Genomic DNA, 14485 nt, shown 5'->3' with positions numbered 1-14485 from the left:
CTCAAAACGTCTGCATGAAATGGCACGGAATTCACGAAAAGGCTGATTTACGCTTGTTTAACCAGGCTTTCAAGTGTATCTATTATGGGGCAGATTTACAATACCTGGCGCATCCCTGCATATCAGCAGGGATGCGCCAGTTATTGTACGTCACGGCTCCGCCACCATGGATGCGCCGCATTTACAATGCGGCGCACCATGGGGCAAAAACGGACAGGTGCGTGACGCATCTGTGCCGTAAATGCAGCGCATTGCTGGAGTTGTGTCGCAAGCGCGACGCAGCTCCAGCGAGGCTCTGTGGTGCCCTATCTGCACAATGCTGCGTCAATCCTTACGCCTGCTTCAAGCAGGCGCAGGGTTTTGATGCAGCATGGGCTCAAAAGTGACTGAGTGAAATCTTGTAGATTTCACTGAGCCACTTTTAGGAGGCGTTCCTGCGACGGAACGCCCCCCCTGCACAGGAACGCCTACGTCTGGCGCAGGGCTTTACAACGTGACGCATCTCCCAGATGCGTCACGTTGTAAATACCCCGCAGCATGGCGCTGGTTTTGCGCCGCTGCTGCGTCACAAAAGTGACACAACGGCGGCGTAAAAGAGGCGCAAGGGGCTTGTAAATCTGCCCCATAGTATATAATACATTTTCTTTTCAACTGAATATATTTTTTATATCTGGGAAATCGGGAAAGCGTTCACGCGTTTTGAGCCACTTAAAGCTGGGTCTTTCAACGGTAACATATTCAGAAAAGTATGAAAACTGCATGGTCAAATGTTTCTGACTCACTTTACTGGCAAAGTGGGTGATCAACATTTGTTCAGAGTATGTGAATGGCCACTCCTCTTCTCTAAAGTACCCGAGGGAATTCTTTACTAGCTTAAATAAAATATGAAAACGATGGGCCTTGTTCATTGCAGTTCTGCAAAAGGTAACTGACACCCTATACATTTCTACCTGTTACATACTTTGTGTAAACTGTGCAAGCATCTTTGTAATTTTTGCAAGGGGTGAAAAGCACTTTGGAATGAGCTTTGTGGTTGTTGGTTCTTGCATCCCACAGAACACAGGGTAGGGTTAATCTTTGAGTTTGCTTAGCAACGGAATAGGGAATCAACGGGTACTTCCCAGAGGCTTTGTTGACCTCTTGTTTGAAAATACATGAGATTGACCATCTGAGATTTTACCTTCTTATCCACTTCTATGCAGTCAATACCGTCTGTATAGTGCCAATGTCAGAAATATAAAAACAACTTTCTCGATTTTATATAATAATTGCAACAATTTTCACATTTCATTTTAAAACCATGATCTTCTGACAACTTATTCATTTAAAATTAAAAAATATGTAATTGTTCGGTAATGATTAAACTATTTATACAATTTGCCTGGATTATCTTTAAATCGAAGGAAGTGCCTATGTTTGAAACAATTTGAAAATTTTAGAAAAATAACTCAAACCCTGGGTTATGAAAAACCTTTTACAACATCATTGTGGAAATGTATTAACTGCGAAGGCCAGCTGCATGACTTGAAGTTGGCTGGTAATGGAGCAGTCTTCTACTTCCTAGCTAGATGGTAATCAGGGTAATTCTTCCACCTCTTTCTCAAAAGGCCAGTCGTTTTTTTCAGCACCTCTCATCTGCATATCTAGAGTTGGGCACTAATGGAAAACTCTGAGTTTTGAAGAAAGCAATGTAAAAGAAAGTCCCGGTGGATTCATGTGCCAATTTAGTCCCAACAGTATTAGTATGCAAACAAGATCTCACATTGCAAGAATGAGAGGACATGTGATTGCCAAGGTACAGCAGCAGTAAAAGGTGTTGGCTCATAAGGGGTAGAGTAGTTGGCACTGAATCCACGATACATCAAAAGGAGAAGGAAAAACACACATTTACACACTCGTAAATTTAAAAGATTGATGGACTTGACTAGAAATTGTACAGTGATGTGCGGTCATACCTTTACTTGTTCAGACTGAGTCCTTGCAGAGTGCTGAGCTGTCGTTCTCAATGGATAGGCATGAAATGCGGGCCAAGTCAATGGCTTCTGATAGACAAAGATGTGAATACAGCAGAATCTCAATAGCATGCATCATTTTTTTGTTTAATTTGTTTATTGAGTTTTAACATTTAAATCGTACAGGCATTACATGGACATGCACAGTAAATCACATTGTAGCTAGAAGCAAAGCAAGGGGCGAGCTCAGTGTCTTTGACAACACAAATGAATGAGCATTCGCCGATATACACAGCATGTGGCTCAAGTCCGTCAGACAAGTGCCGACCTACATATGATCATAGTGTTCAAAGAATATTAAAATATGAGATCTATGCATGAATACTGCAGCAGTCCTCAACAGAGTAGTAAATTCCAGTAACATTAAACATACATGACAACATGACAACTTATATTAACAGAATCAACTAGTCAAACTATCAAATAGCTTCAGTCCATTCCTACTCGGTTACAATCACAATAAAGCATTAATCAACACAGAGCACAACACATGGTAAGAACAGTATATTTTAACATCAGATGGTATGCGGGTATCTCCCCTTATGCGTGGGAGACGGTTCCGTGGTATTGTGTGTCTCCACATCCCCCCTTAAAGAGGTTTTGAGGTCAGTCAATATGGCGACCCAGTTTGAGGAGATGGGATGTTTGCGGAGCCCCAGGTTGTCTTCCCTGTGCTGGGCCTCTCCTTCGACCCGAGCCCATATTACAGTGGATCATGACCTGGCCTCAACTGTCAGGGGCTCACGGGACTACCACCATAGCAATGAGGCATCTGGCCATCAATAAGCCTAGGTCCAGGAAGCGTGGGTCACTCCTGGAAAAAGGCCCACTAATCAAACCTCCCAGGAAGGCACCCGTGGTTGCTCCGTACATAGGGAGAGATGGTGTGTCAGTGTGCCAGTAATGCTGAAATGAGGAGCATGATCCCAGCACATGGAGTAGGTCGGCATCGCCCAGATCACAGCAGGCACAAGCTGCGCCCACCCTGTGAAAGTATCCATTGATTTTGTAGGTCACCAGATGCATCCCATGTATTATGTATAATTGTATGAGCCGAAACCTGGCATTGCGAGGGAAATGAGTTGGGCTTGCCAAAAGTGTACTCCAGTCTTTAGCACTATATGGTCTGGCACGATCTGTCTATCAACGCTGACATAGCGAAGTTAGCGGGGCTGCAGCATGCTCACAGAGCGAATCTGCAAACCAGGGAGTGAGGTGAGTTCCCAAAACATGGAAGTATTGAATGTGCTGTGTGATTGGGGTTTCTGTGCAACATCACCCTAACTGCAGTGTCCCAACCCAAGAATTATAACTGAGGAAGCGTCCCGGTGGCAATCCCTCATCCGTCATCAATGTCTCGTAGTGGAGAATGACACCGTCCTGATACATGGCCCCAGGTGTATGGAGGCCCACCACGTGCCAGGCCATTAAAGAGTTTAGGGCAGCACTTACTGAGGTAGTTAGCTCACTGGCTATGAGATCTGCCAACTTTAGTATCATTAGTGACTTGAAGCTGCATTTGGATAGTCCATATGATGCACAAACGGGCAGTTTTTTAGAAGATCTTGCTGCTTGTCAGCTGACTCAACTGGTTGTAGACCGCACCCATTCCGCAGGTCATCTGCTTGACCCAGTATTCTCGAACCTTTCTGTGCTCATAGTCAACACCCCGATCCCGATGAGTTGGTCTGATCACTATTTGATACCCATGACTCTCTCAGGGGTAGAGCCCTCTCAGAGGGTGGTACAGAGGTCATCTTTCAAACGTCCGTGGCACAAACTGCACACTGATCAATTTCATGCCCTCCTCTCTATGCACCCTCTCGGCTTGCTGATGACCTCGATGCAGCCGATAAGGCTCTATCTGACTGGATTCTGTGGCCTCTGGACGCACTTATCCCTGTTAAGTGGTCTAAAGGTCGCAATAGCAAATCCAGCCCATGGTATAGCAGCTATTAAGACCTACCATAGGCCCATCCAAAAGGATAGGGCATTTATTATGCGGATGAAATTAGGAGTAGCAGCAACCCCTCTAAAAGTATATTTTCTATACTTAAGGTTCTTAAAGCGGCAGGGTCATCAACAGTGCCTCTGATCTCATCTGACCGGCAGTGTGAGGAGCTTGCCACCTTCTTTGTTACGAAGGTAGAAAACATCTATAGGACCTTTCCCCTCACTTTGATGAATTCAGGACCCCTTTAGAGACCCTTCACCACCTGCACTTTCGCTGTTTTCTTCTCCTTGATCTCTCAGGAGCAGCTGCATATGTTCTGTAGTAGGATTAAATCTGGCTTTCCAACAGATCCGCTTAAGCCTGAACAATTTCTAAAATCCCTGCCTTTGCTCCTTACACCTCTGTGTAAGCTGATCAACATGTCCCTGTCTAAGGCAGTTGTCCCTAGGGCTTGGTCCAAGCCAGAGTGATACCGTTGCTACAAAAAATCCGACTCTGGCTACAGCCAAACCGGAGAATTTTCACCCCATTTCTCTTCTGCTGTGGGTGTCCAAGAATACTGAGGCCTAAATTAACTCCATCCTGACAGGATTTTTGGAAAGGAACACCACGCTTGATGCTTCTCAGAATGGTTTTCACCCATGTCACAGCACGGAGTCTGCTTTCCTAGCTGTGACCGAACATCTGAGGACAGCCTTAGATGCTGAACACACCTTGGCGCTGATTTTACTAGATCTCAGCGCCGGATTCGACGCGGTATCACACCAGATCCTTTTACAACATTGGAGGAGGCTGGAATTGTGGGCTCAGTCCTTGGTTGGTTCGCCTCTTTCCTTGCAGACAGAACCTTCCAGGTGGCAGCCCCTCCCTTTCGCCTCCCTGATACATACTGTGAAGCAGCGGGTTCCACAGGGCTCAGCATTGAGCCCTACGTTATTTAATCTGTATGTCCACCATTGGCGGCTGTGGCCAGGAGTAGAAGACTAACAGTAGTATCATACGCTAATGATACTCAGTTAGTAGTAGCATTGTCTAACTACTCCATGCATGATGCCCTCAAGTTTTGGAGCGATCTTGCAGCTGTCACGGAGTGGATGTCTGCTAACTGTCTCTAGCTTAATGCCAGCAAATCTGAGGTTGTGCTGGTAGGAAAAGACCCTGAGCTGCGGCGCGAGCGTTGGTGGCCAGCATCCCCGGGATGTGCACCCACCCCAAACAGGTGGTTAAAAACCTGGTGGTATGGGTGGACTCGGCCCTCAGTTTCCAGGCCCAAATCAAAAAAGTTGCGGGCACCTGTTTTGGTCTCCTGCGTGGGTTAAAACTAGGTTTCTTCAAATCTTCCACTCGTCAGGTCATCATCCAGGCTACCATCATGTCTAGATTAGACTATGCCAGCTCTCTGTACCTGGGGGTCAACAAGGCTGAAATTCTACTCTCTCTGCATGGTACATAAGGCTCTTCCTCTTCCATATCCAACAAGACTAAAAACCATGTTCAGTTGATATTCCCCAGGCAGACCTCTTCGCTCATTGTTTCAAATACAGCTCATGGTACCGAGAACCAAAAAAAAGAAATGGGGCAATAGAGCATTTTTTACGGCCGCAAGCAAACGTTGGAACTCCCTTCCACAAAATATAAGGGGTATTCCTCAGCTCTTGCCCTTTTCGAAGGCTCTTAAGACCTGACTATTCTCCTCAAAGGTCCCTTTTGAAAGTGGAGTGCTAGTGGATTTCTTCCGGATGGAGATCTATAGTACCTTGATGACTTTGGGTAATTGCTGCGCTCCATAAATTTCAAATCAAATCAAATCATCGGATAAGGTACATATCTGGGTGGGTTATACGCTAGAACCCTTTCATCAATTTTCATTGAATTGTACTCTTCCTGCTGTTGGATTAACATCCTGTTACTGTCATTAGTTTAAAAGGGGGATGGTTTACAGGAAGATAAACACGGAACAGCACATGGGCAAACACTGCACACATAAATAACAGGCCGGTATATACAGTATACAAGAGCTGCTCTTAGGAGAAAATTCCAGCCCCATGTGGTAAGTATCCCCGTAAACCAGCCAGACCAGGACCAGGCCCCCTTATCCTGATGTATCTCGTCAGAAATGCTGTGTAAGCTCTGAATGGCTGCATAAACATTGGGGATGATATCAGAAATATAAACGCAGCATGAGCTGCCTATTACCCGGCATACTCCAACTCTATCAGCGAGGATGACATCTAAAAGCATCCTGTTTTGGAGAGTCATAAGGCAATTAGCCTACATCTCAGCAGTAACATTTGCAAGGGCCTCACTGATGTCCTCTTTATCACAGCATCAACAACTCTAGTCAAATGACGAACCTGAAGGCTATCAGCCAAAGGGCCCCAAAAGAGTACTAGGTTTTTCATGGTATCAACAAACTGCTGTAGAGTAGTCTCCGTTTGGTCTACTTCTGTAGCATCCACTACTCTTTTGGTTCTGAGCAACCAGCTCTCTCTTCTCTGGAAATTATGTATTTTGTAATAATTGGAAGGGGCGACATATACTGAGGGCAAGAGAAAAGCCAAATAACATGATACTGTCCAGTTAAAAGGAAGAGAAGTATAAGCCTTTTGACCACATATGAAATAACTATTCCCTATTGATAGTGTGAGACCGGCCTCACGGCGTTGCCCTCCCAATCATCCAGCCAACCTGCAACCACCCTCAAGACACGACATCTCCGACTCCGGCCGCCCCAGCCACCCAGATCCGAGGGCCGGCCAGAGCCCTGACAGACTCGACACCCTACCACACATGTCCGACCGAGGGAGCGGGAACCCTCGAGCCAGACCCAAAGGCGCCAGCCCAGTCACACCTCGGGTCGCCTTCCCCGGGAAGACTCGATCGGCCACCAGGCCCCTGGGGAGCAGGCGCCTCCCCTGCCGAGCGTCTGGGGTCCCTCCCAGACCCACCTGAAAAGACCAAAGAAGTGAGCGGCAGGAAATCCCGCCGAACCCCCTCCGTCACCCCAGTCCCCCCTCTGCGAGGACCCCGGACTTCAAAGAGCAAGCGGAGTATAACAAGGGGTGCCGGAGAAACGAAGGCAGAGAAGACCTGGAACCATCCGAGCCTGCTGACGCTGTCGCGGCTCCTGAACGCTGAAGTCACCTGGGCCTGCTGAGTGACTCGCGGCCTCTTGCTATTGAACCATCTGAGCCCTGCTGACGAGGTCGCGGCTCCCGAGCACTGAACCACCTGGGCCTGCTGAGAGACTCGCGGCCCCCAGCTATTGAACCATCTGAGCCCTGCTGACGAGGTCGCGGCTCCCGAGCACTGAACCACCTGGGCCTGCTGAGTGACTCGCGGCCCCCAGCTATTGAACCATCTGAGCCTTGCTGATGGAATCGCGGCTCCCGAACTCCGACCACCTGTGCCTGCTGAGAGACTCGCGGCGCTCCCCTTGAGGACGACTCGGTAAGAGATCGCCCAGAGAATCGACACCCTCCAGCTCGAGGATTGTGAGCTATCCGCAGGGTATTTTGCAGAGACACTGTCTTGAAAGACTGTCCCGCTACCCCCATTCCCCACGACCGATTTGTGGTACTTCGTGCCACTGCTGTACTACTTGCATCTTGGATCATAAAGATCCCTTGAAAATCATCGATAAAAAAGACCTATCGTCCTACAAAGAATACGTGTGGTGTCACTCTGTTCGTAGTGTATATCCGGGTGTGCGCGCCTAGCTCGGCCTACGTAGGAGAGGTGGGTCAAAGGGGTGGGCGAGACGGGCATCGAACCCCCCTCCGGCGAACGCCTTTCCAACAGATAGGAATTAAAGCAATTTGGTGGTATTCAATGCCAATACTTGCCTACAGTTGGAATCACCCACTGGTATGTAGCTGTTTCTGTTAACACAGAGGGGTGCCCATGAGGAGATATGTAGTATCCATTTATCCAACTTTAGGGTCCCATTTTCTTTTAGTCACTGATTATACTTGAATGTTGTATTCGAACCTATATATGTGTCATGCTCTAATTTATTACCATACACAGACCCATTAATAAAACAGATATTATATATCAAATCTGAGCTAAGCTGCAGAATAAATGAACTAAAACCCATAATAGGTGAAGGGCAAGTGAATAAACCTATTGCCCTTTTTACCCGGCAATAGGCTACAAACCCAACACTTGGTAGCGTTTAGTGACTCACACGTTTCTATAAAGACTTCGAATAAATGTATTATTTGATAAGCCAACCTATGACTCTGTTTGGGGGGGCTAGGAGTAAAGTGATAGTGTTCCTGTGGTGTCAGAGTAGGATCGACAAGGTAAACTCTCCTCTAAGCATGTACCGAAAAAACAAACTCACTGCATGTAAAGATTTAGTTGGCAGAGTATCTTGCCTTACTTCAAAGATGCTTACCAAGTCATCGTGGGGTCTTAGTATGTGTGTATATATCTATTGTGATAAAAATTAATGAAACATATATAGAGGCATCAATACCTTACTCCAGAATTTTATCAAAAAGTTATTATAATCATCATCATATGAAAATACATATATATATACATATGGAACAAATGGTTTCTTTAAAAAATATCATTGCTTAAATTTTCATACATTCTAACAGTCAAGTCTTGTTATCTAGAAATGCGCCCTCTTCTAAGAACACGAATATGACAAATATTCCTGAAACTATTATCAATAGGATAAAGTCCAGAATCCATTTTTCCTTACATACCATGTCCTAAGAGGCGATCATCGAACCAATGGGACACCTTCCGCTACATTATCAGGCTGTATGTTTCTGCCAAATGGGTGCAACTCCATTATCTTTACAGAGATAACTTCCTTGAGGAATAGTCAAGGGGGTGGGGGCTTTATTATTTACACTATTAGCATCTAGGACAACCCAGAGGTATGCCTAAAAATGGAACAAGGTATCCATCTTTTATTGCGTGTACAGATATCATGTACGCAGAAGTGCTAGGTGGGTGTGCAAAACCAAAAGAGGTAATAGGAGAACCAATATTCACAGCAGCACTACTTTACTAACCCCGCTGCACAAGTTAGTCCATTAAAGTTGGTGCTCTTGAAGACCTCGCAGTTGGTGCTTGCTCCGTCTGAAGTTCTAAATCCCTCTACGATAAAGGTGGTGTCCAAAGCAATGGGACACTTTCCTACAATGTTATGTGCAGTGGGCTTAAGTGGCCTAAAATTGTAATGCTGGAGACCAAGTTGCTCATGATCCTTAAACAATGGAGTGCTATAGACCAATTTCGCTTATTGAGTCAGTGGTTAAAGTGGTGAGACGAGTCCTTTAACAGAGACTATCAACTTGGGCGGAGGACAATAAGATTTTGTTGGAAGTCCAGTATGGTTTTTGATCGGGTCATTCCACCGTTGCTCAGTGTCTTAATTTATTTATGATACTGAGTAAATATACTGTTGCTCGTACTGGGACAATTCACCTTGCCTTCATGGACTTGTCATCTGCGTTTGACTGTGTCAACAGGAACAAGCTATGGCAGTCCATGAGGATAATGGAAGTGGAGAACAGTATTGTCAATTTTCTGGAGGATCTGCACATGTCAACGAAAGCTAATGTCAGGTTCTCACAGGATCTGCAAGTCACAAGGGATTTTAATATCAAAAAGAGTGTCCGGCAGGGCTGTATTCTGGCCCCTTTTTTATTTAATTTTTATATTAATGAACTGGACAGTGTACTTAGGGCAACGGGAGCTGATTACCCAAGTGTAGGACGGCGAGGGATTCCCGTCCTGTTATATGCGGACGACGCCATCCTCATATCCAGGACTGAATTGGGTCTGCAATCGCTTTTAACTGCCTTTCCAGATTCATGACTGACCGGGATTTGGCAATTAACAATTCCAAGTCGTATGTCATGCAAGTGGGGAAACTGGGGAAAAAGAACTTCCAGTTTAGTGTAGGTGATTCCAAGATCCCCCACACAAATGTATTTTCCTATTTAGGGGTCCTCTTTGATGACCAGCTCAAATGGGGGCCCCTATTACAGAAGATAAAAGGGGATCTGGCCAGGGTTAATTCAGCAATTTTTAATTTTGCATCCAAAATAGGGAAGAAGCCAACAGGAGCTATGTTGCAAGGGTATCAGGCCAAAAGTCTGGCCATAGCTACTTATGGCAGTGAAATTTGGTGATACACTATTGCAGAAACCTTACAGATACCGGAGAATGATTTTTTGAAACGCTTACTATGTGTTCCCCGTGGCACATCTAATTTAGCGGTTCACGAGGAACTGGGGGTTCTCTATTTAAGTGATGCACTTGCCCTGCGACCTCTGATTTTCTGGCTCAAATGTTGGTTAAACAAAGATCTTCCTCTCACCCACCTGATCCTAAGAGAATGCATAACTCTGGACAATCCGGCTCGTATTTCTTGGCTGAGATATATCAAAAAAAGTCTTGATGAGTTAGGGCGGGGGGACTTATTTGCCAACCCTGATGTCATTACAAAGAAAGATGTGGAATCAACCAAATTAGCCTTTTTGTCACTGAGGAAAATGGAAAGGGAAGCTAAGGAGGTGCTAAAACCTAGTGTGCGGACGTATATAATGCTCAAAACAACCCCCATGACGGAACCCTATCTCATGGGGTCTCTGTCCACACATGAAAAATTTTTGTTAACCAGGTTCCGGTTGAACTTTTTTCATCTTTTGCTCGCCAGACCCAAGGGTTTTAATAGAGGTCAAGATATAGTGCCCTGCGGCTGCGATGGACAATCTCCGCAGGATACGTTGCACTTCCTGTTTTTATGTAAAATATATGAAATTCCGCGTAAACGCTTTCTGGTTCCTATTTTAAAAAGAATGAATTTTAGACAGGCTCGACCGGCCCTGGTGTACCTTCAATTATTGAAAGAGGACTGTATATTTTTTATAGTAGGGTTTTTAAAAGCCACTGTTAAATCTAGGAGTTATATGGATGTGTAAAGAGTATCTCCTCAGGCTTTTTCTATCTATTCATTACATGTAATTTTATTGTTGTATTGGTTGTTATCTTAATTGGTGCACTTTTTGAAACTGTTTTATGTCAATGCAACTTTTATGGTTTAAAAGCAAAAACCGAATAAAGTTTTTCTGACTGACTGACAATGGAGTGTTGTCATGAAGCAACAGAGACTTTTGAAGCTCCCTTTCCTGAGACTCTCTTAGCTATGCATCCTTGACTGAAACTCCATCACTGAATGGCACAAAGGCAGGTATTTTCTCCCACTCCACATTCGGGAGACCGTCCTTTAACTACTGATTATATGGGGGAAAAGTCACTTTATTACAATGAGTTGCATGAATCCAATTCTTTCTTCAAGTGAGCTAAATAACAATGATGGATTTAATCCAAATCTAATGGTGACTGGGGGTGAGTGTCTCAAATGTTTCAGTGCTCCGTCCATCATCTCCTTGTGTGCAACCACTGCGCCTTCATCGGCCTGGTCGCCCCCACGCTCCTCGCCTCTCCTGCCTCCTGAGCCTCACCTGCTGCCTGTGCCTGATCGCCGACGCCGTTCCGGCGCCCCAGCCGCCGCAGGGCCGACCGCCAAGCCCGCACTGGTTTCCCGCCGCTGCCTGCCTGCGGCCCCGCCCCCCCGCCAGCTGATTGGCTCCGACGCTCCCGCCTCCCAGCGGACCCTCCCTCACCGCTCCCTTCTTATGACGCCCCCAGAGCGACCGCGCAGCGGACGCGTGCAGCGGGAGCACCGAATGAGCGCCAAAGGTGCGCTAAAGGTAAGCCCGTCTGCGCCCGTCCGCGCCTGGACCGCGCCCAGAGCCAGGACCCCTGGTGCCCGCAGACACCAGCCCACCCGCCGGACCTATGACGCTACCGAACTCTACGCACTCAACGCCGGCAGAATCCCAGGCTGCTATCGAGCCACCCTGAGACGCACCCACGGACCCTTCTGCTGCCTCTCCTGCAAGCTCACCTGCATTCGGACCTGCACCTCCAGCAGCAACCACCTCAAGTGCATCCTGCTCAACACCCGCTCCGTCCACAGACACGCCGTCGAGCTCTGGAACCTGCTCGACACCACAGCCCCAGACATCGCCTTCCTCACGGAAACCTGGATGAACGCCTCCTCAGCACCCGACATCGCCATCGCCATCCCGGACGGCTACAAGATCATCCGGAGGGACCGCGTCAACCAGACAGGAGGAGGCATCGCCATCATCCACAGGAACTCCATCCGCGTCACCACCAACACCGACGACACCCTCGCACCCGCCGAACACCTGCACTTCCAGATCCTCATCAACCCCAAGACCACCCTCAGAGGCACCCTCATCTACAGACCCCCGGGACCACGCACCCAATTCAGCGAAGACATCGCCGACTTCATCAGCCCGCACGCCCTCCCCTCCGCTGACTACATCCTCCTCAGGGACCTCAACTTCCACCTGGAGAGCAACAACGACCGCAACACCACCACCCTACTGGACAACCTCGCCAACCTCGGTCTCAAGCAGCTGGTGACCACCCCCACCCACTACGCTGGACACACACTCGACCCCGTCTTCTCATCTAGCAAGGACGTCACCTTCAGCCACGCCACCGGACTCCACTGGACGGACCACAGCTGCGTCCACTTCAGCTTCAGAAGAGCCAGGATCCACCACCACCAGAAACACGCTGCACGCAGAAGTTGGAACAAGATCACAGCCGACCAGCTCGCGACTTCCCTGAACATGAACCCTCCCACCAGCGCAACGAACCCAAGCCAGGCGGCCACCAACCTTGCGAAGTGGATCAGCAACTGCGCAGACGACCTCGCCCCCCTGAAGACCCCGCCTAGCAGACCCGGCAGCAAGAAAGCCCCATGGTTCACCGACGAACTGAAGAGCTCCAAGAAGAACTGCCGAGCCCTCGAGAAAGCCTGGCGCAGAGACCCAACACCGAACAACATGACTGCCCTCAAGCTCACCACCCGAAAACACCACCAACTGATCCACGCCACCAAGAAAACTGCCTTCAAGGAACGACTGGACAACAACGCCCACAACAGCAAGGAACTCTTCAACATCGTTAAAGAGCTCTCCAACCCCAACGCCGGAAACAACGACATCACCCCTTCGCAAGACCTCTGCAACTCCCTCGCCTCCTACTTCCACAACAAGATAGCGGACATACACAACAGCTTCAGCCCTCAACCGACGCACGCCATGACCGAACCACCGCCCTCCACCACCATCCTCCGCGCCTGGACCCCGATTAGCACCGAAGACACCGTCCGCACGATGAACTCCATCCACTCCGGATCTCCGACCGACCCCTGCCCTCACCATGTCTTCAACAAAGCCGACACTGTCATCGCACCCCACCTGCGGGACATCATCAACACCTCCTTCGACACCGCCACCTTCCCGGAGAGCTGGAAGCACGCCGAACTCAGCGCCCTACTAAAGAAGCCATCAGCCGACCCCACCGACCTCAAGAACTACCGCCCCATCTCGCTGCTCCTGTTTCCTGCAAAAGTCATCGAGAAGACCGTCAACAAGCAGCTGGCCGCCTTCCTCGAGACGAACGGATCCCTCGACCTCTCGCAGTCTGGCTTCCGGGCCAACCACAGCACCGAGACCGCCCTGATCGCAGCTACCGATGACATCCGAGCCCTGCTCGACAACGGAGAAACAGCGGCCCTCATCCTCCTAGACCTCTCCGCGGCCTTCGACACAGTCTGCCACCGAACCCTAGTGCAGCGCCTCGGCAACGTCGGAATCAAGGAGAAGGCACTGGAATGGATCACCTCGTTCCTCGCCGGAAGGACACAGAGAGTCCGCCTCCCCCCGTTCAGATCAGTAGCCACCGAAGTCATCTGCGGCGTTCCTCAAGGCTCCTCGCTCAGCCCAACCCTCTACAACGTCTACATGAGCCCCCTCGCAGCCATCGCACGCCAACACAACCTCAACATCATCTCCTATGCCGACGACACCCCGCTGATCCTCTCCCTCACCAACAACCCCGCCACCGCCAGAGCCAACCTACACGAAGGGATGACAGACGTAGCCAAGTGGATGATGAGCAGCCGCCTGAAACTGAACTCGGACAAGACGGAAGTCCTCATCCTGGGATCTTCACCCTCCGCCTGGGACGACTCCTGGTGGCCCCCCGCCCTGGGCAGCGCACCCAAACCAACAGACCACGCACGCAACCTGGGCTTCATCCTCGACTCCTCCCTCTCCATGACCAGACAAGTCAACGCCGTCTCCTCGTCATGCTTCAACATCCTGCGCATGCTACGCAAGATCTTCCGGTGGATCCCCAACGAGACTAAGAAGACGGTCACCCAGGCCCTCGTCACCAGCCGTCTGGACTACGGCAACTCTCTCTACGCCGGAACCACCGCCAAACTCCAGAAGAGACTCCAGCGGATCCAGAACGCCTCAGCACGATCCTGGACATCCCCCGTCGCAGCCACATCTCCGGACACCTGAGAGATCTGCACTGGCTCCCGGTCAACAAGAGAATCACCTTCCGCCTCCTCACCCATGCACACAAGGCTCTT

At 48.8% G+C, this 14485-nt stretch overlaps 1 protein-coding gene across 1 annotated transcript in view; it reads right to left on the bottom strand.

Annotated features, from left to right (window-relative positions):
- LOC146833945 (uncharacterized) overlaps positions 1 to 14485 on the bottom strand; it is a 747002-nt gene that overhangs the window by 152407 nt on the left and 580110 nt on the right. The window contains exon 5 of the mRNA XM_085600111.1: positions 1956 to 2042. Coding sequence (XP_085456237.1) covers positions 1956 to 2042 — 87 coding nt within the window. The remainder of the gene's footprint in view (positions 1 to 1955; positions 2043 to 14485) is intronic.

The sequence above is a fragment of the Triturus cristatus genome, chromosome 4_2, assembly GCF_964204655.1.
Source record: "Triturus cristatus chromosome 4_2, aTriCri1.1, whole genome shotgun sequence".
NCBI classification, from domain to species: Eukaryota; Metazoa; Chordata; class Amphibia; order Caudata; family Salamandridae; genus Triturus; species Triturus cristatus.
This window is presented reverse-complemented; position numbering and strand designations above follow the sequence as displayed.